Genomic DNA, 24071 nt, shown 5'->3' with positions numbered 1-24071 from the left:
TGTGCTTTATTTATTCAGTATTTCGCTGTATGTATTTATATTTGAGAGCATTTGTCTCTTTTTTATATACTGCCTGTTGTGTTTGGTTTGACTGTATTTATAATATATTTAAACCGACTTTGTTAAAAGTGTGGAAAATTCTTGAGAAATGGCATGATGTAAAAGATAAATGACAACTTCTGTTTTCTGGAAACCATGTTAACCACACTTACAACAGTCTCCCACAAAGCTGCTTTTCACGATCACTACTCCAGCGCGTTGAGTTGGAGACCCACATGGATGTGACTAAACTAGCCACCTGGTGGGGTTGTTTACCCATCTTAACAGCGTGGCAGGAAGATCAGCTGCTCCGTTTTCCCCTGCCTTTATCTCTCTCCAGCTCTACCAAAGTCCAGTAGCACATTAATAAGAAAGTTTACTCGAGGACACGCTGGAGCAGTCTTGAGTGAGTGTTACTTTACTGTTTGAGTAATCAGTGTACTTACTCATCTCCAGCCCCAGAGCTAGTGGCTGCACAGCTGCGGGTGGGGGCTTATGTAAAAGGCTTACACCTCTTAAGACAATAATGGTCACCGGGAGAACAAATGAGGTGGCATTAACGCTCCGGAGGTGTCCCTTAATGCGTCAGTGAGGCGGACCAGCTCAGTGCGAGCGCAGCCAGCGCAACATGGACACGGGAGGTAATGCTAATATTCTTTTTTTACTTTATTTTAGACTCAGCAAGTCGAAGATATGAACAGAATTAAAGTCCACCTATAATTATGCCTCCCTGCAAACTGTCGCTCACATAACTTACTGTCAAATTAGGCCTGTTGGTTATACGCGTGCTCACTTAGTTGCTGTCCATGGTGCTGATTAATAGACGGCCACTGGAGTTCAGTGAGTGTTTCTTATCCTCACAGGTTAATACTGTGTCAGAATTAAAGGATTTTATTGTCTATTCTTCAGCTCTGAGGCCACATTACTCATCACAACATATTCTTTTCACAACAGGTGCCGTTTAATTAAACATGACCAGAGGGGAATCACCCTGCACTGCTGACTTCTCTGCAGACAGCGGGCACCGGGGACTCTGTGGTTCCGGAGGGTACAGAGGACACTGTTGGATCACGCCAACATCTTTGACTTATAAGACCAGGATTATATCTGAGTGTGAGAAAATCCCTCTCTTCAGTCATGGAGCTTTTCTTTTAGCCAACTTTTGTGTTTTGTGACTTAGCTGTGTGGCTTCAGCTGAAGTCAGAGTTTTTTTCAACCTGTTTTCTATTTTTAAGCTTTATCTACTGAATGAAACGGATGTCACTTGAGATTAGGGATGCTACCAGCAGCTTTTTTACTTGCCTCCTCCAGTGGGGTTCACTTTGGACAAGCTGGTGCTAAAGTGTCCATTTTACAAGTTACTTGTCCCTCACTGCCTTTCCCCAAACACTTGGCTCCATCTCTGCCATCCTGACCTGGGACTCCACATATCCTCCCGCCTGGATGACTGAGGGAAGAGTTTTTGGACACTTACCATGGCTGACTCCTTTCAAACTCCAGCCTGGAGGGAGATGACAAATGGAGGAGGGCACCCCCACTTTAAAAACGGAGGTCTGAATGGGGGTTCCCACAGCACCACACGCTACATGGTGAAGAAGCAGCGCCACAGACACAGGTCCTCCTCACCCATGGGCAGGGTCATCCTCATCAATGCACCTGTTGATGGTGAGGTCTGTTCCCAGTAACAGTCTTCTGCTACCATGGCAACACAGCAATTGGCTGCAAAGGTGTATTCAGGATAATCAGTGACACAGATATTTGTCTAAAATTAATTCAGAGCAAGCTCAGAGTTAATCTTATGTGTTTTTAAGCTAAAAGTGAATGAGAACTGAGTTACTAAAAACTTGTTTAGTCAATTTCTTTTCTATTTTTTAAACAGAAATACAAACAATTCATTATTCAAGTATCTAAAATGTAAAATTTTGGTAGTCTTCTTCATTTTCAGTGATCATAAACTGAATTTTATTCATTTAAGATGAGATAAAAAAAAAGTCATGTGAAGATGTGAATTTTGGCTTTGGATATTTCTGACATTTGAGAGACTAATTAATTAATATTGAGACAACATCAGATAGCGTGATCAACACAAATGTTAATTAATGATTAGTTGTATTCACAGTAGGCACCACCCAAAGTGTGCAAAAGTTATGGCAGTTAAATAAAGTTGCTTTCAAAGATAAGCCTACATAAATGCATTTTATTTGCCAGTTAACTTTATTAGAGTCCCCTGAGCTGTGACCTGAAAAAGTTCATAAGGATGAAGTTTTTCATTTAAGGTTGATACATATTTTTTAGGTTTAACAGTCAATAGGTTTGTTATCAGTAATTTTTAAATGTTAGAACATTTATTGTTTGTCATTTATTGTCTGTTCTTTGTAAATGAGGTTTTTTCCCATCAGCTTTGAATTTTCAAATCATATTTTGTACAAGTGTCCCAATCCTGGGAATACTTGTGGGTCACACTGTGCAGATTTATGGTGGACTCATGTCGGTGTTTTGTGTGTTTGCAGGAGGGGATGACAGTGAAGACATTCACACAGTGACAGTAGATAAGAGTCCAGATGGGCGTCTGGGTTTCAGTGTCCGCGGGGGCTCTGAACATGGACTCGGCATATTTGTCAGTAAGGTGCAGGACAACAGCCCTGCAGGTTAGGAAGAAGTGTGTGTGTTCATCAGACTGTCTATGTAAATGGTCACGACAAGCTTTTTTTTTTCCAGTGTGCTTACACGTGGGAATGTTGTCTTCTGGTTTTTCATGCTGAATTCTGCCTGTGTCTGCAGCGGAGGCTGGGCTGACTGTGGGTGATAAGCTGGTGGAGGTGAACGGGGTCAGCCTGGAGAGCATCACCATGAGCAGTGCTGTGAAGGTCCTGACAGGAAACAACAGGCTGAGGATGGTGGTGAGACGGGTGGGCAAGATCCCCGGCATCCGCTACTCTAAGGAGAAGACCACATGGTGAGGCCAGTCCACTCAGCAGGGCTGGAAACTACCAAGATATCAAACATTTACTGTAAAATATTTACTTCTAATAACTGTATTTTATGATGAAATACTTATTGCTGAATATGTAAGACCCTACAGATTTGGAACTACTATCACTGACCTTTGTGTGGCTCTTGTTTTGTGAAGTCTTGTCACTTGACTGTAGCTCACACTGGTTATCTTTCTTTTGGGATATACAGTATCTTGGTTTCATGTGGCAGCAGTGGATGGATTACTGCTGTGACCTTTATGGCTATTTGATTATCTGATACTGACACGCCTGACTTCAGTGGACAGAGAGAAAGCAGTGTATATGAGTGTTTTCATGTGTGCATATACAATATGTCTCCTTTTGTGTGTGTTTATGTGTGTGCGTGCAGGGTGGATCTGATTCACCGGCGGATGGTAGTGGAGGAGAGTGGTCGTACCCCTTCAGAGGCCAATTCGGACAGCGCTCTTCGCAGGATTGTACATCTCTTCACCACGTCAGATGATTATTGCTTGGGCTTCAACATCAGAGGAGGAAGAGAGTTTGGATTGGGGATTTATGTGTCTAAGTATGAATACAAACACTGTTTTTTTTGCATCAGATAAAATAATTTAATTAGTACCCATTGTAAAATCATTTGGGCATCAGGATGGTTACATTGGTGCACTTGGTGGAATCCAGGTTTACCCCACCTGGCTGCAAATAATAATATTAACCCCAATAATTAAAGATGATATCATAATCTCATTTGCAAAATTTATCTGTGTCTTTGTGGTAGATCAAAGCAAAGAAGCTCACATTTAAATTCAATTAGTAGTTACATTTCTTTTTTTCATGTGTGGATTTTTTCATACTGCTCATCAGGTTGGACCCAGGTGGACTTGCAGAGCAGCATGGCATCAAAATGGGGGATCAGATCCTTGCAGCTAATGGGGTGAGCTTTGATGACATCACTCACAGCAACGCGGTGGAGGTCCTGAAGAGCCACACCCACGTCATGTTGACCATCAGGGTGAGCGAGAGAAAAAAAAATTATATATGTATATATATATATATATATATATATATATATATATATATATATATATATATATATATATATATATATATATGTTTAAAGCTAATCAGTTTCAGGTTGTTGGGTTTTGGTTTTTTTTACATTTTTATAATTCACAGGGTATAAGAGGACTGTCACAGCATGAGGGAGCATTTTTGTTCTTCCTTTTACAACCTGTGACTTAAATGTTTTGGCTCAGTTTCTCACAGTTTCAGACAGCACACAGAGCGAGTGACTAGAGTAGAGGATTTAACAGCCAAAAAGCTAAATATATTCCAAGGAGTGAGAGGAACAAAAGAAAAAGAGGTAAAATGAGAGCATATACTGAGCTTTTCTTCCTCTTTTGGACATAAACATACCTCCAGTTGAATGCTGAGGTGTACATGAGCAACATTTTGTCAAACCACCAAACTAAAAACATACTCAGTGCTGTCTGAAATGAGACTGAAGTTTGATTTCAGGAAGTTCTCTAATTGCAGTGGAGTGTTAATAATTTGCTTCAGTTTAAACTTAACAGCTGATTGGAGCTTTGAGTGCTGACACAATAATAAATGCTAGCGTGTAAACAACACCGGCTCTTCTCAATGAGCCTGCACTGCTGAGGAGACAGTTGGCTTACAGCCCTCAAATTCCTTATGTGTGCCTGAGTATGTGTGCAAGGCCGCAGCACTTAACCTGTGTCATTTCTGGATAAAGGCACCGCGTGTAGGTGCGTATGAATTGGTGTATGTGTGATGTGCGGCGTGCTCTCAGATCGCTAGCATTGCTGCATGCTCATTTTACCCCCCTGATCTCAGGTTCCACGTGTGAAAAACAGCCAGGCACGACGTTCATTATTCAAAGGCAGGCGAGGATCAGGTTATAATCAACCGAAAGCCTTAATTTATCCCTTCCTCCTGTCCTGTCCTGTATGGATGGATAACACACATAGTTAAGCAAGGTTTTGTTATTTAAGACCCTCACACCTGTGCTTTTAAAGGAAAAAATGAGTGCTGATGAGACAGTTCCTTAAAAAAAAAAGTTGAGAGGGCATTATACAGTATTATGTGCTTACAAGAGCCACGTGTTTTGTAATTCTGTGAAACAGATAATATTTACCCTGACCTATACAGTAAGTACAAGCACCTTAATATCCTTACAGCTTTACATTTGAAGTAAGGATTCATTTGAACTGGATATTAAAGCAATTACTAACCATTACTACAGCAAACATAACATAACTAAACTAACATTAAGTACAATAAAATGCTGCACAGAGGTCAAAAGGTGGAAATTAAGCTGGTATGCATAACTGAAAATATCAAAGACAGAACAACCTGTAAGTCCAGTGCTCGCTTTAATGTGTGGACAGCTTATTGATTGGTCCAAATATTCCAGGTGGTGCCCAAAGGATAAAGACTTTCCTTTTGCCCTCTTCACCAAGTTCACATTTTGGTTTTGAGGGTCATGTCTTAAAGATTAGTGTATGGACTAGCTTGAAATTGAATTTAGGACTCATGTCAAATGATAATACTTTGGTTAGCCATTGTTTTTCATCTGTGGTCGTCATCTTGTCAAATTAATCTGCAGATCTAAAATGATACCTTCTCATCACTCTCAGTTGTATGTGACATGCTAATGAGCACACAGTAACGTGTTTGTTGTGGTCCCAGGAGTTTTTTTCTACCTCTAAGTTTTGAATTGTTAGTTATCTGCTTGAGTTTGAAGTTTTGGTTCTTATATTTGGCAGGCTGATTTCTGTTTTAATTTCCTCATTATTCTCTAGTGAGTTTGATGCTTTATAATATTAATAAATCTCTGAGTTCTGTGTTTACTTTATTCCTCCTCTAGTGAAGAGTTTTAGTTTTTTCCCATGCTTCTTATTCTAACTTTAGATCATGTTTTAGTGCAAGTTTTTACATCTCTGTGTTTAGTTAAAAAACAAAATCCAATTTTACTCATTTTGTTGCCGCTTGTGTTTTGCTTTGAATTTTGCTCCTTTCTTTGCGATTTTCTGATGACTTTCACCCATGTTTTACTTCCCCCCTTTTCCTAATTCCCATCTCGCCCTCAGTGTATGGATACAGTAGATAGCCCCGTCCTTCCCTTAAAGGCTGTCTCCACATCTGTACACCTTACATTCATGTGCTGACTGTTTTCCCTCTCTGAAGATTTTTTAGAGGATTCAGGTCCTTTAATTGGATTCAAAAGACACTATTACTTCTTTTAAGATTAAATTCAGATCCATATTCACCTCATTGCCAGTTCTTTGTGTATTTTCATACAAAACAACAAAAAGTGCTGTTTCTCTCCAGCTACATACAGTGTAATATGTACCAAGCTTTAAATACAAACATAATAAATAAAAGCAATATAACTGTTGTCATGACTTGGTGCTGTCTAAATAAAACTGAATGGAACTGAACTTGCTGACGATCCTCATGTAAACACTGCTATTGTCAACATGTTGCTGTAAACTCTTTTTAAACAGTTCAGCAGCTGCAGATTGTGAATGTGGCTCACAAGTAACTAAAAACTACAGGAAAAAAATCCAAATGAACAAATGCTCGCTCATTTTTAAATGTTGAAGAGCCCCACTAACAGTCAATAAAGTCTAGAGAGTCTACTTCATAGTAATCATGCTGACTGTTTGCTGTTCTCGATGAACATTTTGTTTTTTTGATCTTTAACAGGAAGCTGGCAGATACCCCGCGTACAAGGAGATGGTGGCAGAATACGGCTGGCTGGGAAAGTGTATGTTGACTGTTTTTACAGTCCCTGGACAATGTTTAACACAGGTTTTACAAGAGATAATGAACGGTGGCGTGAGAAGTACTGCCTTGACTAAACAAAATCAATGAAGATTTTATCTGGTTTTCAAAGCTACATGGTGGTGTCTCCTTGGAAACATTTAAAAATAAGTGGGATAGTGGCCTTGTGTAGCCTTCTTGAACAAGAAAGCTGTCATTCAGTTTCTTAATAGGACTCCAGTTCCTTGTTTTTTGCTTTGATACGAGCCCATCTGAACACAGCTAGGGATTAATTCAGTGTACTCAAAGGCAGCTCAGTCATCTGGAACGGAGCATGACTTGACATCTGTCGAGATGCCAAGATGCAGAGTCACTTTGGAGTTTCATTAGGAAAAAAGAAAAAAAAGAAGTCCTGCTTTATTTTCTGTCTATCAAAAGCTCACAGGATTATGGGGATATGAGAACAGACAGGTTTTCATTCAAAGAAAGCAGAAATAAGAAGGAAGGAAATTAAGCTTTTATGGGAAAACTTTATCCACAGTACATTCTAGCATGTATATTTTCGTTGCTGTAACATGTAGCAGCTGTTACACACACTAATCCCTTATATTCTTTGGACTGTGTTCTATAGTAGCCAATGGAGGCCCTCCACCATCATCACAGGGTTCAGACTCCAACTCTTCTGCCTCATCATTGTCCTCCACCACCCCTCTCAGTTCCCTCAGTGGTCTCTCCCAGGTCCTCTTCCCTCCTGTCTTTGGCTCAGAGATGGTAGACATTGGCATCTGCACTGAGGACCACTCCCGACGTCCGAGCAGTACTGATCGAACTGCTGACTCCGCCATACAGACTGAACCCCAACCTCCAAACTACCAGGACCACCTGTTGCCTAACGGGTCACACCCCGAAAGGCTGTCCACCACAGAAACAAGCCGGACTGTAGGTGCCACATTAGTGTTGAAGGACACGGTCATACGTGGGAAAGGAGAAGGGCCAAGGGAGATGGGAAGAGCTGGAGAAGGTGGACAGGGACGGGTGAAAACGCTGTCATCAGGGGAGCAGGAAGTTGAGAAACACTCACCAAAGACAGCAGCTCTGATGGCCCTGAGCAGACCGCGGAAGCCAATCAGTCGTTCCCAGAGTCACATCACAGAGTCAGGTGAGGTCTGCAGGCTCTTTGGGGTTGTTAAATGTGGGGAACTGTGGATGCAAGGTAGTTCTCTATGTACATTATTAATAGCTGACAAGTTTTTTCCAGCCTATTTAGGACATATTTTAGTCACAGTCTAGGTGTTTACAATTAAGGCGGTGCTTTCTGAGAAAACAAAACAAACACAATACTTTTTAATTTATTTAGCAGCAGCGGTTAAACCAAGATGGTGACATAAAAAATAAAGCTTTCAGTATTTTGGTAGTGAGCGTACAACATGCACAGTTTATTCATGTGACGAAAATATAAGCAGAAAAGTGATGTTTTACGTCACAGGTTTTAATTATGGGCTGTATTAGGTACATCTTGCTAGTATCGGGTTGGGCCCTCTTGATGGCTTCAGAACTGCTTTAATTTGTCATGGCATAGTTTCAAGGTGCTGGACACATTACTCATAGATATATACTAGATATACTCAAAGATCAATAAAAACAGTTAGAGATCATTTGAGTTTCTGACATAGTTGATTATCCAGCCATCAGGAGATGGGTACACGGTGGTTATAGAGGGGTGGAGGTGGTCAGTAACAATACTCAGGTAAGTTGTGGCATTTAAACCATGCCCAGTCGATACTAAGGCATGCAAAGAGTGCCAAGAAAATATCTCCCTCATAGCACTACAGCTCCACCAGCCTGACCATTGATACAAGGCAGGAGGGACCCATGCTTTCATGTTGTTTATGTCATGAACTAGCTGTGTGAAGGCAGATGAGGACCCAAACGTAATATTCACAGAGACAAAAGCTGAACTCAAAACCTCTGCTTTATTGCAGGCTTCACAAAGAAACAGAACTAAACTGGGAAAGCTAAACTGAGGACCGAGGGGACACAGAGAAAGGCACACAGGTTCAGGGAAGAGACATTGACGACGCAACACTGAACTGAGGGAGACGTGGACATAAATACACAGAGGGTTAACGAGGGAAGTGGGCGCACATGGGAAACACAGCTGACACAGATAATCATAACGAGACAGGGCAGGAGCAAACACAACATGACGCCTACTGACGAGAGACTGTCAAAGTAAAACAGGAAGTGCACAGAGGTGCAGACAGGAGGAGAGAGAGCACGGGGAGAGCACAGACATAACGGGCTGGGGAAAACATGGAATAAAACACAAGGGGGGGGAAACGAGGGCTCACAGATTCACAGAGGGGGCACACAGGGGGTAAAGTCACGACGGGAAATCAAATAAACAACATCTTAACAGAACAACCTAGGAACCATGGCATAAATAAAGAACAAAATACAAAACACACGAAAACTTAGAATGCTGGGTCAACATGACCCAGGATCATGACAGTTTATGCCAGATTCTGACCCTACCATCTGAAGGTCGCAGCAAAAGCTAAAAACTCATCAGACAACAATGTTTTTCCAATCCTCTATTGTCTAATTTTGGTGAGGCTGGACAAATTCTAGCCTCAGGTTCCTATTCTTAGCTGGCTGCAGTGGTGAGGTCTTTTGTTGTAGCCCATTTGCTTCAAGGCTTGATTTGCAGTGCATTTAGAGATGCTCTTCTGCATCCCTTGGTTATAACAGGTGGTTATTTGCTTTACCGTTGCCTTCCTATCAGCTCTGTCATCAACAAGGCATTTTAGGACCATTCTCTGTAAAATCTAGAAATGGTTGTGAAAATTATCACTTATATCACCTTTCTGCTTTAAAAACACCTCACTTTGAACTTCAGCGGGTTGTCTGACCACGTCTACATGCTTAAATGCATGCAGTTGCTGTCATGTGATGGGCTAAATAGATATTTGTGTTAATGAGCTGTTGAGCAGGTGTACCTAATAAAGTGAAGTGAGTGTTTAAGTTCTGTTCATCTAACCCTGGACATATTTTGTCAGCAGGACACCATGAAAGCCTGCAGAATGCAGTTACAAAAATGTACAGCAGCATAAAAAATGAGCCACATGATCAGGATTGGTACAAAACACATGTGCTCATATAATTATGCAATAATTTATAATGAATGCTTATTGGTCAAAACACAAATACTAATAATGTCATGCACTGTGGCTGGTTCATCACATTAAAAGATGTTGTTTAGTCTTAAAGATTTAAAAGACACTCTAGTCTTGAAAGTTTTACCAAACAATATTGCCACTTCTGCAGTGTTGATATTATCCACCCCAGCTAAGAAATCAGTCTTTCCAGGACTGTGGCACTGTTATCAGATATTGAGCTGATGTTTGTGACAGTTCACTGCTTCTGGGCTCTTCCTATAGGACACGCATCAGTTAAACAACGCCTTAACCCTCCATCACTCCAGAAAGTAAACAAGAACATTCGGACTCTCCACGGCTGATTTAAGCTCCATACAGAATTTGTCTATGAGCACAAGGTTGCCACAGACTCATGATTAATCACTGCCCTTTACTCTCGCTTGTTGTACCTCTGTGAGAAATGAATAAGAGCAAGCATATGGAGAAATATCTATCCAAGCCTTGGTGGGGCTGTTGAGTTATTAGCCTTTCCTTTTCAATTTCTCCAGCTCACTCGTAGCTTCAGAACCTGGCGGGGGCTCGGGCAAAGCTTAGGTCTGATTGGACATTTGTTATGTAAGCGGGAGCACTTCTCTGTAGTGCTTCTAATAGATGGGGGTGTGTTCAGGTTGGTGAGGCTGCAATTCATCAGCGATACACTGTTGCTTTCCACAGTGTCAGATTTACTGCAGTGAAAAGAGAAGCTGACTGGAAGAGAAATGAAAAGTCTGTGCTTATAAAGGAGAGTGCGTGTCAGCCACTGTTACCAGCTTACAGTTAAGCATTGAGCACAACAAGGCCTAATGAATTATGTTTTCAACACCCAACACAGATATGCAGAATGTCCTACTCCTGCTGTGGTTCAGTCAATTTTCCTGTGTACAAGACATAACTGCAAAAAAGATGACATGTAGTCTATAGTTTGTTTAGTGCACAAAGTACAGTATGTGTGTTTATTTAAAAAGAGATATTTGTCTGCTTTTCCCCCCACCTTTAGAGGAGAGACAGAAGAAGAAAAGGCAACACAGGGAGAAAAGCTCAGAGGAGGGTAAAACTAGTCTGAAACGCTCCAAAACCTTTGTCAACCTCTTATTTAAGAAAGACCGAAAAGAGAGGAGTCGCTCCAAGTCGCCGTCTCACCGTGCAAACAAAGGTGAGAGAGCGGTCACAGGGTGTGGGTTTTCTTTCACATAGTGCAGCCTGCATTGCTATCCCTGATTTATAGAGGTGGTCCATTATGTTTAGGGATTTATTCATCTCTAATGTTGTAAAGTCCTGTAAGAGTGTAACATTCACGATGACAATATCCACTTAATTGCATAAAAATAGGGTCTTGACTGATGTGTTGTAGAAAACTTAGTTACAAACAGAAATATTATTCAGATGTGTTAGAAGCAAAAATGTAACCAAATGGTGAAGAGCATAAGTTAAGATGCCCTGATTAGCTTGATTTCTTAATTTAATATCTTAATTTAAAGTTAGTGTAAGTTCTCCTGATGGTAAACAAAACCTGCACAATTTATTTATAGATGTTGAGAAGTCAAACATCTAACTGGAAGAGTTTTAAATGCCATCAGGACAGTTTCTTCTTTGCACGTCATTTCTTTTATCTCCATAATTCTTTAGATAAGGAACGGGGGCGCCCATTCCACCTCTTGACCTCCCCGAGGGAATCCCGAGCTGGCAGCCCACTGCCCCGACTCGAGGTCCTGCAGCACGTGGAGGACATGGCAAAGAAACTGCTCAGTCAGGATGAGGTGGCTGCTGTGATGAGACACTGTCGGCGAGTGAGTTTCTAAACTGAAATTATCATCTCTCACACCTCAGAGGCACGCTGCTGTGAGAGTGCAGTGAGTATTCTTTAGTCACAGATGTGTCGTGTAACAGCTGTGACAAAAGATGGATTTGGCCTGTCTTTATGATCGGGATCGAACATAAGCTGTCATTTGATTCTTTCTCAGTCCACCTTAATCCTAAAATATTCAGCTCCTTGGCTAGCCCGTTGTCTGACCTCAGAGGGTATTGAAAAGAGAGCTTAGAGAGACGGGACAAAACAAAAGGGAGGTCAAAGACAAAAAAGTTAGGACTTGCTGCAGAGGTATAAACATCTGCTCAGTTCATCACGTAAAGTTCTTCTGTACGCTGAGCTTTTAGTCACAATAAGTGCAGAGCTTTAAAAACCATACTTCCCATTAACTCTAATCTATAATATGTTTTATCACAAATTTGTCTCGTGCTGTAAATGTGTATCTTGAGATACTGGAGCCTCGGTGTGTGAAGTGAACTTTTCTTGGACAAGCTGAGATGTATCCAGAGGTGTAAAAACTCCTCGCAGAGATGACATTATAAAACTAATTTATAATCACACACTCAAAAAATGATTCTTCGCTCTCATAAAGATGAAGCAATAATTTTGAGCAAATTCATACTGAAATATTTAAAATCAAATGTTTATTGATTCAAATAATTGTCGATTAAGCAAAATATGCTTGATGTAAACTGAATGTACACTAATCAAGTACATTTCTGTTCCTCAATTTCCATTAAATTAATGTTTTTTTAGTGCACTTATGTAACAAAATTACAAGCATGTTTTACATGTACTCAAATTTACTTAAAGTCAGTATTCTGGGTATAAATATTTTTTTGAGCTCAGTCAGATCCTCAGTGTACATGTCCAGCTGGTTCTTTTTGTTTGCCTACTTTAATTTGTGCACCAATCAAATCCTTCCTACAGTTTCTGTCCGACTCTGTGATCGAGGACTTGGTGCGTCCCCTTCTGGCAATCTTGGACAGGCCAGAGAAACTGCTGCTTCTCAGGGAAATAAGGTGAGATACAAGAGGCACAATACTGCTTTATGTGTTTACATGCTGTATGAACTACATGTCCGCTTTATATCCACTGCAGAATGCTGATACCAACGACTGAGTTGGGTCGCTTTGACAGCATGGTCATGCCTTTTGAGCTGGAAGCGTACGATATTCTCAAGAGTCGCTCATGTAAGCATAGGATGCACCTGACATCACTTCCCTGATATTTTGTTGTTGTTGTTGTTTATTTATCCAGTTTTACAAGATTAAATTCTAAGCTGTGACAGAATAAAAAACAGGAAAGAATTTTTCAAGTGAGATTAAAAAAAATGAAATCTTTCTTTTTAGCGCGTTCCCCAGCTCTGCGTTCTCCTCGTAGTGGAACTCCTCGTCGTCACCTCATCACCCCAATCCCAGGTACATGGGCTGTATCTCTTGCTCTCGCACTCTCCTTATCTAGACCTCGGTCCTTTCTTCAACCTTTCTCTCTATCTGCTTGATGGCTCCTGTAGGAATATAACTTATACAGAGGCTCAAACCTCTCTCTGTCTGTCTCTAGTTTTCTGCCACTTTATTCCTGCCTCATCTTATATTCATAGAGTCAAACCCAAACACCTGCACACGCAGACCATATCCTGTCCCTGGCACACATTCCCCACCCTCATATAAAATGGACACACACACACACCGAACAGATCAGGTTTCCCGTGCTCGTGCTGAAGAGGGTTGTTTTACATCTCGGTGGCATACAGAAAAGATAGAGACGTGCTGTGTGACACTTCAACAATGCAAAGATGCTTTGAGCATTTACTTCATTTAAAAGCAAGCGAGACACAATCAGTCCCATCTTCAGACTGATTGCAGCCGCCTCTGAGGTCAAAGGCCAGGGTCAAAGGGTCAGTATTATGAAAACAGCAGATATCTGTCAAAACGTCTCTGAGCTGTCGTTGTTCTTTCTTCTGCCAGCATAGCTAAGTTTTAACATGGAAGTAGAAAGCACGGATGAAACTCACAGCACTGATTCTGCTCCATCATAAGCTTTATAATATGCACTGACTCAGTCACTCACTGTTTATATGTTTGTACAGACTACAAGGGTGGATTTTATCTGCAGCCGGTCCACGACAGACTGCATGAGCGCCGGTTGATCGAGGAGTTGGAGAGACTGCGTGTGTCAGGTCAACGGTCTGGCCATCTCTCGCCATCCCGTGCCTTCACCCCTCTGCTGGATGTACCTGTGGACAACTATGTATCCTCTGTGCGCTCCCGTTCCCCAAGTCCCTTGCCCACTCACAGCTTCCTCCTCAAAGAATCACCACACAGCACTAAACGTGGCCACCAACCCCATCGATCCCCAATCAGAAGAGAGAATGGGGTGCCGTGGTATGATGAGGTCTCCTTGTTGTCCGTGTCTGACCGAGGGGACGGGGCTTATGAACGAGGGCGGTCACCTGTGAGGAATGGCCATGGGAGAGTGAGGAGAGAGGGCAGTCCTGACAGTATATATGGCAGACAGAGCAGGCAAGAGGGCTACACGGAGGTCAGCGTACATGTTCCCTCACAGCGGAGAGGCAGAACCCCTCTGGCTGAGGTATTTGATCCCCAAAGGGAGAAGAGCCCGTCCAAGGCCAGTGGGAGTACTCAGCAAGTGAATGGACACTCACAAAATGGTCAAAAAGTGAAAGGAAGACAAACTCTACCACCCAAGGAGTGTGAAATCGCCACTTTGACCATTTCCAAGGCCAAGCACTCACTGGGTAAATAAAAAACAGCACTTGTTGTGACTTTCATTTAACCTTAAACTGAAATTTCAGGGTTTGCTTTAATGCCAGCTTCTAAAATCGTTTTTAATCTGTGACCGTATATGTGCTTGTAAGCACAATACAAACTGCTTAGTGACTCGTCCTAAGCTGTCTCTTACATGACCAGTAGAGGTCAGGGCATCACTAACTGCTAAACTAAAATGCATTTATAAGAGTTCACGCAAAAAAGACCAAACAGCATCTATACAGTGTAAGACTAGTTACAAAACATGTGGTACTGCCAAGCATGCCCTCAGTTTATTATTGTCCTTTTTCTGTGTGTTTACAGGTATTAGTATCTCTGGAGGTGTAGAGTCTAGAATCCAGCCCATGATAAAGATTGAGAAAATCTTCCCAGGTGGAGCTGCATCTACAAATCAGGCTTTGAAGGTCAGCATCTAGCATGAACATAAATATATATATATGTATATATATTTAAAAAAACATAAAAATAATTACATCTTTCCACCTTAAATACTGAGAATTAACTTTCATAACAACCAGATTTTATAACTAATGTGTTTGTCTGTAGCAGATTGTGAGAGGTATGTGCCAGCCCTCAGTCCTGAGGTTATGAGTTGTTGCTATGAAGTAATTGTGTCTATGACAGAGACGTGTGCAATGAGGAGTGGAGAGTAGATGAGAGCCATCTCAAGTAGCCCATCACTTTCATTATTGATGAGGTACACGGATGCTGGTCTGCTAATGTATTGGTAATATATTGCCTGCAAAGTAACTTAACAGTCTTCTTGGCCTGGTTCACTGAAAAACATATGCTACACATGCGCTCATTCACTAAAGTTAATCACAGACTTATTCTTAAAGCTCAGTGGAATTAGAGATGCTTGGGAAGAAATGTTTGTGTGCAAAGTTGAAACATACTTATTCCAGCAATAGGAGGCTGCTAATATGTTCATGTGTTTGCTGACAAATTCATATGTTTCCTAGCTGCAAGTTATCAGTTGACAACTACTATCTGAGTGTTATTCCTGATCAGTGTCAAACATGTGGGCAATCCCATATCTATCTAACTTTCCCTGGCCTTCTGTGTACAGATACCTACATTCACATTCATACAAACTCCACATCTCTGTAGGTGTATCTCAAAACATTTGAATATTGTGGAAAAAATTCAATATTTTCCATCAGTTTAATAAAAATGAACATTTAGGATATCCTAGACTTACTGTGCAATTAAACTGTGTTTTACTTTTGACAGTTATGGCCTACAGAAAAAAAAAATAATAGAAAAAAAATCTCAAAATAATAAAATGTTGATTTTTTGAATTTCAAACAGTATAAATACTGTGTATCTCTCAGGCTAGTTTAGTACATACAACCACAATTATGGGGAGGACTGCTGACCTGACAGTCCACATGAAACTCATGGACAGCCTCCACAAAGAGGGTAAGCCACAGGTCATTGCTGAAAAGGCTGGTGGTTCACAGACAGCTGTATCAAAGCATATTGATGGAAAGTTGACTGGTAGATAAAGGAGCACAAGCGACAGGGGTGACTGCAGCCTTGAGAGGATTGTCAAGAAAAGTTGTTTCAAGAACTTTGGAGAGCTTCACAAGGAGTTGACTGAGGCTGTTGCCATCTTTCACTACGTCTTCAGGAGAGGAGCTAGAGCTGTAGTAGTCCTAATATCAAACCACTTCTGAACCACAGACAAGAGAAGTATCTTAGCTCAGCTAAGTAGGGAAGAACTGGACTGTTGCTCAGTGGTCCAAAGTCCTCTTTCAAGTCTGGAGGAAGAGTGGAGGGATACAGAATCCAAGTCCAGTGTAAAGTTTCTGCAGGTTGTGATGATCTGAGGTGCCACCAGGTGTCATCTGCTGATGTTGGCAGTAGTTGGTGCCCTGTGTTTTTATCAAAGTCCAAAGTCAACACCGCCATCTACCAAAACATTTTAGAGCTCTTCACGGTTCCACTGGCTGAAAAACTTTATGCAGACTTCCTTTTCCAGCAGGACATAGCATCTAGCCACAGGGTTACATGTTACATAATAGTTTTGATTTTAGTACTCAAGTAAGGTTTTTGACATATTACAGATAACTGAGGTGGTAAATGTTTGAGGATCACCAGTTATCCTAATGAGGAACATAATGCTCTGCATACAATTTACTCAAAACCAAGCGTTGATAGAAATAAAAACAGGGAAACATTAAAGGTTTTCGCTCTAGGACTCAACAAAAGAATATACCAAATGTAATTCATCAAATATTTAAAGCGGCGTTTCAGTCTGGGCCAAAGTAAGGGATTTAAGCTACATTGCATCCTAATGACACTATGATCTTTTCTTAGCCATCTCACCAGCATGACTAAAAACAGACAGGTTGTTGGCTATGAGGCTTAGACACAGATATATGGCTACTCACTAGCACTCCTGTGCTATCTGTGGTCTCCTCCTCACACCTAACAACCAGGCATGTCAGCTTGCTCATATCAGCTCCACGACTCAGTGTTATCTCCCTGTATTCTGCAGAGGGAAGTGAGATCAGGCGGGCTCAGTGTTAACACGCATCCTGTTTCCTTAGACCCACATGATAATCACACCAGTGAAGAATATTGTATTGTGTGTGTATTAGTCATAAGACACGTGCTGTCCTGTTCATTAGACGCTGCCATCTGCCTTCACCGGCAGGACCGTGGACGTAAGCGAGTCACGTCAGCGTGACAGCTGAGTTAATACCTGCAAAATGACATTCCCAACAGCTGGACCTGCTGATTAGTGCTGCTTAGCAGAAGCAGGCATGTTTACATGCAATCCTAATGCAGTGATTCTCTAAACACAAGGCAAAAAGAAAACGTTTTTTTTTTAGTATTTTAGAGAAAGTTATCTCAAAATTTGAGCAGCCACGAACTACTGTCCCGAACTACAATTAGAGCAGGAGGCCATAGTGGTGTTACATTTATGATAACCAACACTCTGAGCTATACTTCTCCTCTCAGCCCAGTACATGAGCTATTTGACCTCAGATACTCCCATGCAAGCTGTAGTTATTATTACAGGCCATGTTATTTGTTGGCTGGAAAATAGAGAACCTCGTAAATGCTCAGTATAAATGGCCGTAAAGAGGATGGGGCAGATTAGGTTGTGATCTATTTAATTCAGATAAATTACTTTTCAAAAATGAAAAAGCACTTTTTAATCTCCTCTTTGGTTAAATGGAGCTAAATCTTTTGATACTGTTTGCACGGAGGGCTATAGGGTTGTTGGTGAACACCAGACTCTCTGAAAAAAAAAATCAGCAGCCCGGATCTAACCTCATCCATACAGGCCAAATAGGTTTGAGCTGTAACAGATGGAACAGGGTGGTAGAGAATGAAGGGAAAATAATCTATTTGTGTCTAATGACTCGAAAGGAAAAGGGAAAGGGAAAAAAAAGAAGGTACAACAATGGCCGTCGGCCTTGTGTGTTTCTGTGTTTCTAACCTTCGCTGAGATTGAGCACATTAGGCAGGTGCATCCTTGGCAAACGCTGATGACATCAGAGGAAGTTCCTCTCCTCGAGGCTGCAAAGATTTGCCACTCTCTGCTCGCATCCTGCAGGAAACAGCGAGCATAGTCCTAACTGTGCGGCTGTCTCAGTGTATATTCTTTTTCCAAAGACCTTGTGCTGAAGGGGAAACTTTATACGTGCACTAGTGACAGCCTTCAGTGTGAATGCATTAAAGAAGTGGGAGAGCTCCAACTCTCTTTGGCATAAATTACATTTTTTTCACAGAGGGGCACAATATCTGCAGTGTTATGGAAACTGTCTTTAATGTTGCTCTGAAAAAAAAAATAGACACAAAAAAGAGATACACAAATGGAGGAAAACATGCTTACAAAGGATACTCAATCTTTTTCTGTGGCTTTTCAATGTTCTTTTACCCTTTTGCATGTGTTTGAATCTGCAGGCAGGGTATGAGCTGTTGTCCGTAGATGGAGAGAGTCTGCAGGGAGTGACTCATCAGCACGCCGTGGATGTAATTCGGCGTGCATTCAGCAACAAGGCCAAAGAGCCGATGGTTTTTGTGGTCAAGGTCCCTAAGGTCTCTACTGACCCCAGCAGCCCCAACAGACTTGCTGACTAAACTCTGTGTGCCTCACAGCTAGGTTGCTGCTCGGGCATGAAGGACAACAAAACCTGCTGCTCCTCTGGGACTTAATAAATACAGGATTCACCCCAGAAGAAGAAATATGAGATAGGTAGCGCTCCGGTCACAGCGGAGACAATCAAAGGCAAAGTTATGACAAAATATACCATAAAGTATGTCTTGCATAAAGGTTGCAGCTGGTTTTGAAGACTAATACAGCTGCATATTTGTCAAGATAAAGGTCACTTTTGCTATAATGTAATGCAAGATGAAAACCAAATGTTGCAATTGTATGAATTTTATATGATTCTTAGTTTTTAGAAAAACTTTTACTAAATGCATATGTTGCACGTTTTCTAAAAGACGCTTTTGTGATAGGATCGTGTAATTCATGATCTGTGGTTAGAATAGTGCCACTATTCAACACGTGGCAACTTTGCCGTGACCTCTGAGCACTGTCTGATAGTGGAGCCAGTGGTCTGCACTTTTTACTTGAAGCATCTCAGCCCAGCAGCCCTGCAGGCATGCCAGAGGGAGATTACCTCAGCCAGCATTATGAGATTTATAGATTTATACCCAGATTAAATCCCTGTATTATGTCAAAACTGATAGTTTGGGTTTAGAGGATGTCTGGGGAGATTATTGCAAATTGCTGCTCAGTATTTTTTTTGTGCTGTATTTCTCTGGCAGAGGTGTCTGTATTCTGGAGCCATCCGCCACTTTAGAGGCTTAATTACACCATGCTGTGGATGGAGCTTATGGAGACATGTGGAAGAGTTGGAAAAACATGTCAATGAGAAATGCAGGGCCAGTGGCACAAATAAAAGTCGGGTTAAAGAAATATGGATGGGAAAAGCAGTGTGCTTAGTGCCTTAATTCTATAGATGGGCAGTCGGAAAAACGCTGAGAAAATGTTACTCAAGCTTGTTTTTAATAAGTGATAGAAAAGCTGAATTGTTTATATGCCTGCATGGAATTAAATTCTTAAGATGAAAGTGAGCATGTCTGTGCCTTTGAGTTAGTCACTGGCTACTTTGTTAGATGCACTTGTTCACCTGCTCTTTAACGGACCTATCTAATCATCCAATCAGATGCCGGTGCATCCGTGTGTTTAAGCACATAAACTTGGTCAAGACGAACTGCTGAAGTTCAAACTGAGTGCGGCATGCCTGGTGGAGTATTTCAGAAACTGCTGATATATTGGAATTTTCTCGAAGAACTATCTCTAGGGCCTGACAAAGAGAAAACATACAGTGATCTGCAGTTTTCTGAAATAAAATTCTGAAAATGCCTTGTTCATGTCAAAGGTCAGAGGAGAAGGGCCAGCCTGCTTTGAGCTGATAGGAAGGCAACAGTAACTCAAATAAAAAGCATTCAAAGATTGGAAAAACATTTCATGAGTTGATGAATCTTTATTTGTGCTGTGGCATTCGGGTGGTAGGATCAGAATCAGGTGGATACAACACGATAGGACCCAACCTGTCTGGTATCAAGGACTCAGGCTGCTGGGGTGGTGTAATGGTGTGAGGATATTTTCTTGGCACACCTTGTCCTTGCTCTTGTCCTATAGTAGCTGGGATGGGCTCCAGCCCCCCTGTGATCCTGATAAGGATAAGCAGAAGAGAATGAATGGATAAATGGACTTTGGGCCACTTGCCGCTTATTGATGTCACAAAGTTCCAATAATCTCAAACAGGTTTCTTGTACATGAGTTCACTGTACTCAAATGGGCTCCACAGTCACCAAATCTCAATCCAGCTGACCACTTTGGGATGTGGTGCAATGGGAGATTTGTTTCATGAATGTGCAGCTGACAAATCTACAGCAGCCTTGTGATGCATCATGTCAGTATTGAGGATTTTCTCTAGCACCACAAAGAATTAATACCGCTCTAAAGGCCAAAGGAGGTCCAGCCCAGTGCCTGCAAGTGTACCTAATAAAGTGTCAGATGAGTGTATTTTACACTGTAATGCAAAGTTGGTTCATTCAACCTATAAATAAGCAATTAAATCTGCAATCACTTCAAGATGTGACAACTTGTTCTTTAATTAAAAACAGTCATTTGTACAAGAAATGTACACATAAAAATATACATGGACAACTACATACTCTATGAATGAATGAAGACACAAAGTAAGCAAATGTTAAAAAAAAAAAAAAAAGAAAATAAGCACATAAACGGATGGGGAAAAAAGCGCCACAAAAAAAAAGTGTGTTACGTTGCTTTGGTCTAGTCACAGTGGCTACATTTGAAATAGATATTTTGTCTAAATAAAAGACAATGTCACTCAGTTATACTATTTAGTGTTTTACATATTTACACAGAAAAATGGTCATGCAACGATGAGGGGGAGGAAATGGGAATCCGATATGCACACAGTACTTTGGAGTGAGGGAGTCTGCTTTCGAACACCTGTGCTTGATGTTAATATGAACCTGTGGTGAGTAATAACAGTCTAGGCTTGGTTAACAACGTGAAAGTGGTTGGATAAACTAAGCTTGTTCCATTCAAAGTTACTTCCAATGGCTTTACTTCGCAATCACAATTTATGCGCAGACCTTTAATGCTCCACAATACCTCCTCAGCAACAGTTATGTGGTTATGTCATGCAAAATATAGCCAAATATAGCCATGACCATTCCTTCTCTCTGGCCATAACTTAATAATGAATCCCTCAAAAACGACTTGTGCAGTTCTAAACGAATCACGTGGGAAAACCCGAAGACGACAGCGTGAATGAGCGTGAGATTACGATGCAGACAGTCAAGTGAAAGATCAATCAAAACGGTGAGACAACAGACCAAAAAGTAGCCTAAAATAAGAGCTCCCCGCTGCTCTATCACCTGCAAGGTTTGGTCATTAGAAGCTTTTCCACACAGATTATATAATGTAAACATTAAATTTTCATGCATTACAGTATTAGGTGCACTCTTCCTTTGTCGCCGCCTCCATTTGCAATTGATCCATCATTTGAAATATTGGTATGAGATATACATTAATCCACACACTTATACCAGTACTACAACAAAATATCTTCGGGTGCTATATATATATAAAAAATATACAACATCTCCTCCATTATATAGATTTTCATTTAACTATTAATCCTCGATATAGACTCTTTGCAAAATAAAAGCTCTCAGCAGCCCACTACCGCCATGCTTAGTCGTATGCACAGCCCTGCATAATACCGTGAGAAAACAGCAGCGCAACCCACAGTTTTTATATGTAACATGCTCCTCGCCGGTTTATATTTAGGCCCTCAAAAACTGACCTGCCTTGAGGACATTCAGTGCTGGAGCTACTGCATCTGCAAACTCTCACCTGACTGCTGTGTGAACCAGTGAAATCTCATACAACAAAGACATGCAGACATGCCAGTCTCACTTCCTGTATAGCAGTCAGTGAAGAGTATAATCTAGTGGGCAGGAAAAACGGGAAGGGTAGGAAGACTTCATAAGAGTTATTTGGCTTTGCTTTGCCAAGAGGTACATAAAGGGAACTAATGGGAGTGAAGGGAGATAAATGGAAACTCTGAATAAGAATGCAAACAGTTCAAACACTGGCTTAAATCTCTGTAATACTGTAAATATGCTCTATTTTTAGTTTCCTGATACCAACCACAGAGGTGCTTTTCACTGTTATAAAAATAGCTGAGTAAGAAGCAAACAGAGAGAAGAAAAAGACAGAAAGAGGGGAATCGGCAGCATCCTGGAAATATCACTTATACTAAAACGTTTATGTGAGATCGGCGCATTGTCTAAAGAATTGACATGTGTGCAACAGTTGGTGGTCTAGAAAACTTGAGCAGAGTTCAAATAAAGCATTTCCTTTGAGAGTTTGGTTTGGCGTCCCCGGTAGGTTTTCGGAAATGGCTGAATAGGATGTTCACATGTAAGCAAGGAGGCGCACGTCAGTATTGGTTTGTTTGAATTGAAAACAGTTGAGTCCTGAACAAAAAGAAGGCAGGGAAGTTGTGCAAAATAACAGCGTGCTTCTCAGATGCTCTCGTTACTGCATTTCTCAGAAGTGACAATACATTCCTCATCAAATACGCACAAGCAAAAGAACAAAATATTGGTATGTTTTTAGACTTGGTAAAATGAACTGTTGATGCTATCAACACCATGAAATACAAACAGCAGTTAACAGTAATATTTGGGATTGGAGGACTGGTGCAGCGGGGGTTTGCGTCGCCGATGAGCACGGTTCGGGCGTGTGATGACGTCGGCTTTAATAACCAGGTGATTGATTGGTCATCTCTCGTGGTGCATGAGTACGTGCACGCTGGTGTCTGGGTGTTTCACGTCGTGTGCTACCAACAAAGTTGTAACCAGATTTCTCTGTGTGTAGTAATGTTTTTTTGCTTTAAGGTTCCCATCGATTTTCAATACCCTGATTTGAACGTGGTCTGAGAAATAAAACACTTCTTTCCCTCCTCTCGCTCCCACAGATGGAAACAAGTCTTTGTGCTGGCTTTGTAGTGGAATAAAAACCCATTAAAAGCGCAGTGGGAGACACCTTAAAAGGATTTACTGGGAGTACATTTGTGTTAGCAGGAAGTGAGAATGCACCTTTTGGGAGAGCTCCCTTTTAACAGTGACGGGTGGTGAGTGCTTGCTCGATGATCCGGGCAAAGCCACGTTGAAGATAGTGCAGTATTTGGCCCAGAGTTGATTGTTTGGTTTACACCTTCAGAGTGTTGCCATGGTTTTTATTTGGACATATTGCTCGCAGCGCGTGTGTGTTTATATCTCTGTGGCAGTGATTTCCTCAAAGTGGATGTCATTGCTTCCGCTGCGCACTTCATAGTCCTCCATGTCCCTGTTCTCCAGCTCCAGACTCAGCTCCCTCATCACTCTCTCCAGATCACGGTTGCGACGGTACATCTGGATGTAGTTCTGCTGCAGCTGTTTCTGGTAGTGGATTACCTGAGTTGATGGGAAAACAGCATTTGAGTTAAGTACATAGGTAAGGAGGATTAGCATAAGCTTTAAAATCTAGTTTGACACGTGTCACGCTGAAGGAAAAAGATTTAAAGTCAGTCGCCACGAAATGTTTACCTTCTCCTTTTCCTCCTGCCACACCCGCCTCTCTTCGTCGAAACGTGACAGCTGCTCCTCACCAGTCCTCCTCTCATACATGAGCTCAGCCTTCAGCCTATCAACCTGTTTCGGTGTATCATGTTTAGTTCCTTTTCTTACAGAAATTTAAAGCAAAAAACTTGTAATGCTCGTCTCTACATGGGCCCATAAGCTACATAATAAATAAAGGACAGCACAGAACGCAAAGTATTCCTATCAAAAGGCCACAAAGCTGAGCTGACACAAAACCTTGCTAGATGCATCAATTCACTTTCATCACATATGCTTGTAA

General features: G+C 41.4%; 2 protein-coding genes across 4 annotated transcripts in view; one reads left to right on the top strand and one right to left on the bottom strand.

Moving 5' to 3' along the window:
- Positions 1 to 590: 590 nt before the first annotated feature.
- On the top strand, positions 591 to 19693 carry LOC134640468 (PDZ domain-containing protein 7-like). 3 transcript variants are annotated; one of them, XM_063492268.1, is made up of 16 exons: positions 591 to 680; positions 994 to 1704; positions 2550 to 2687; positions 2821 to 2995; positions 3403 to 3579; positions 3876 to 4023; positions 6741 to 6801; positions 7429 to 7956; positions 10992 to 11147; positions 11621 to 11781; positions 12732 to 12823; positions 12903 to 12994; positions 13154 to 13222; positions 13894 to 14562; positions 14897 to 14997; positions 18515 to 19693. In XM_063492268.1, the coding sequence occupies exons 2-16, from the start codon at positions 1515 to 1517 to the stop codon at positions 18689 to 18691; spliced, it is 2934 nt and encodes a 977-aa protein (XP_063348338.1). In that variant the 5' UTR covers positions 591 to 680; positions 994 to 1514; the 3' UTR covers positions 18692 to 19693. The 3 variants fall into 3 exon arrangements, with proteins under 3 accessions (XP_063348338.1, XP_063348339.1, XP_063348340.1); XM_063492269.1 differs by lacking the exon at positions 591 to 680 and adding an exon at positions 758 to 879; XM_063492270.1 differs by lacking the exon at positions 591 to 680 and having other exon boundaries at positions 1624 to 1709.
- A 1090-nt stretch (positions 19694 to 20783) lies between these two features.
- Positions 20784 to 24071, bottom strand: part of lzts2a (leucine zipper, putative tumor suppressor 2a) — a 44130-nt gene continuing 40842 nt past the window's right edge. Inside the window, exons 8-9 of the mRNA XM_063492271.1 lie at positions 23759 to 23863; positions 20784 to 23626 (exon numbers count right to left, since the gene is read on the bottom strand). Coding sequence (XP_063348341.1) covers positions 23444 to 23626; positions 23759 to 23863 — 288 coding nt within the window. The 3' untranslated portion in view covers positions 20784 to 23443. The remainder of the gene's footprint in view (positions 23627 to 23758; positions 23864 to 24071) is intronic.

The sequence above is a fragment of the Pelmatolapia mariae genome, linkage group LG13 (genome assembly GCF_036321145.2).
Source record: "Pelmatolapia mariae isolate MD_Pm_ZW linkage group LG13, Pm_UMD_F_2, whole genome shotgun sequence".
Taxonomy (NCBI): domain Eukaryota; kingdom Metazoa; phylum Chordata; class Actinopteri; order Cichliformes; family Cichlidae; genus Pelmatolapia; species Pelmatolapia mariae.
Note: the sequence above shows the minus strand (reverse complement) of the source record. Positions and strands in the feature narration are given on the sequence as shown.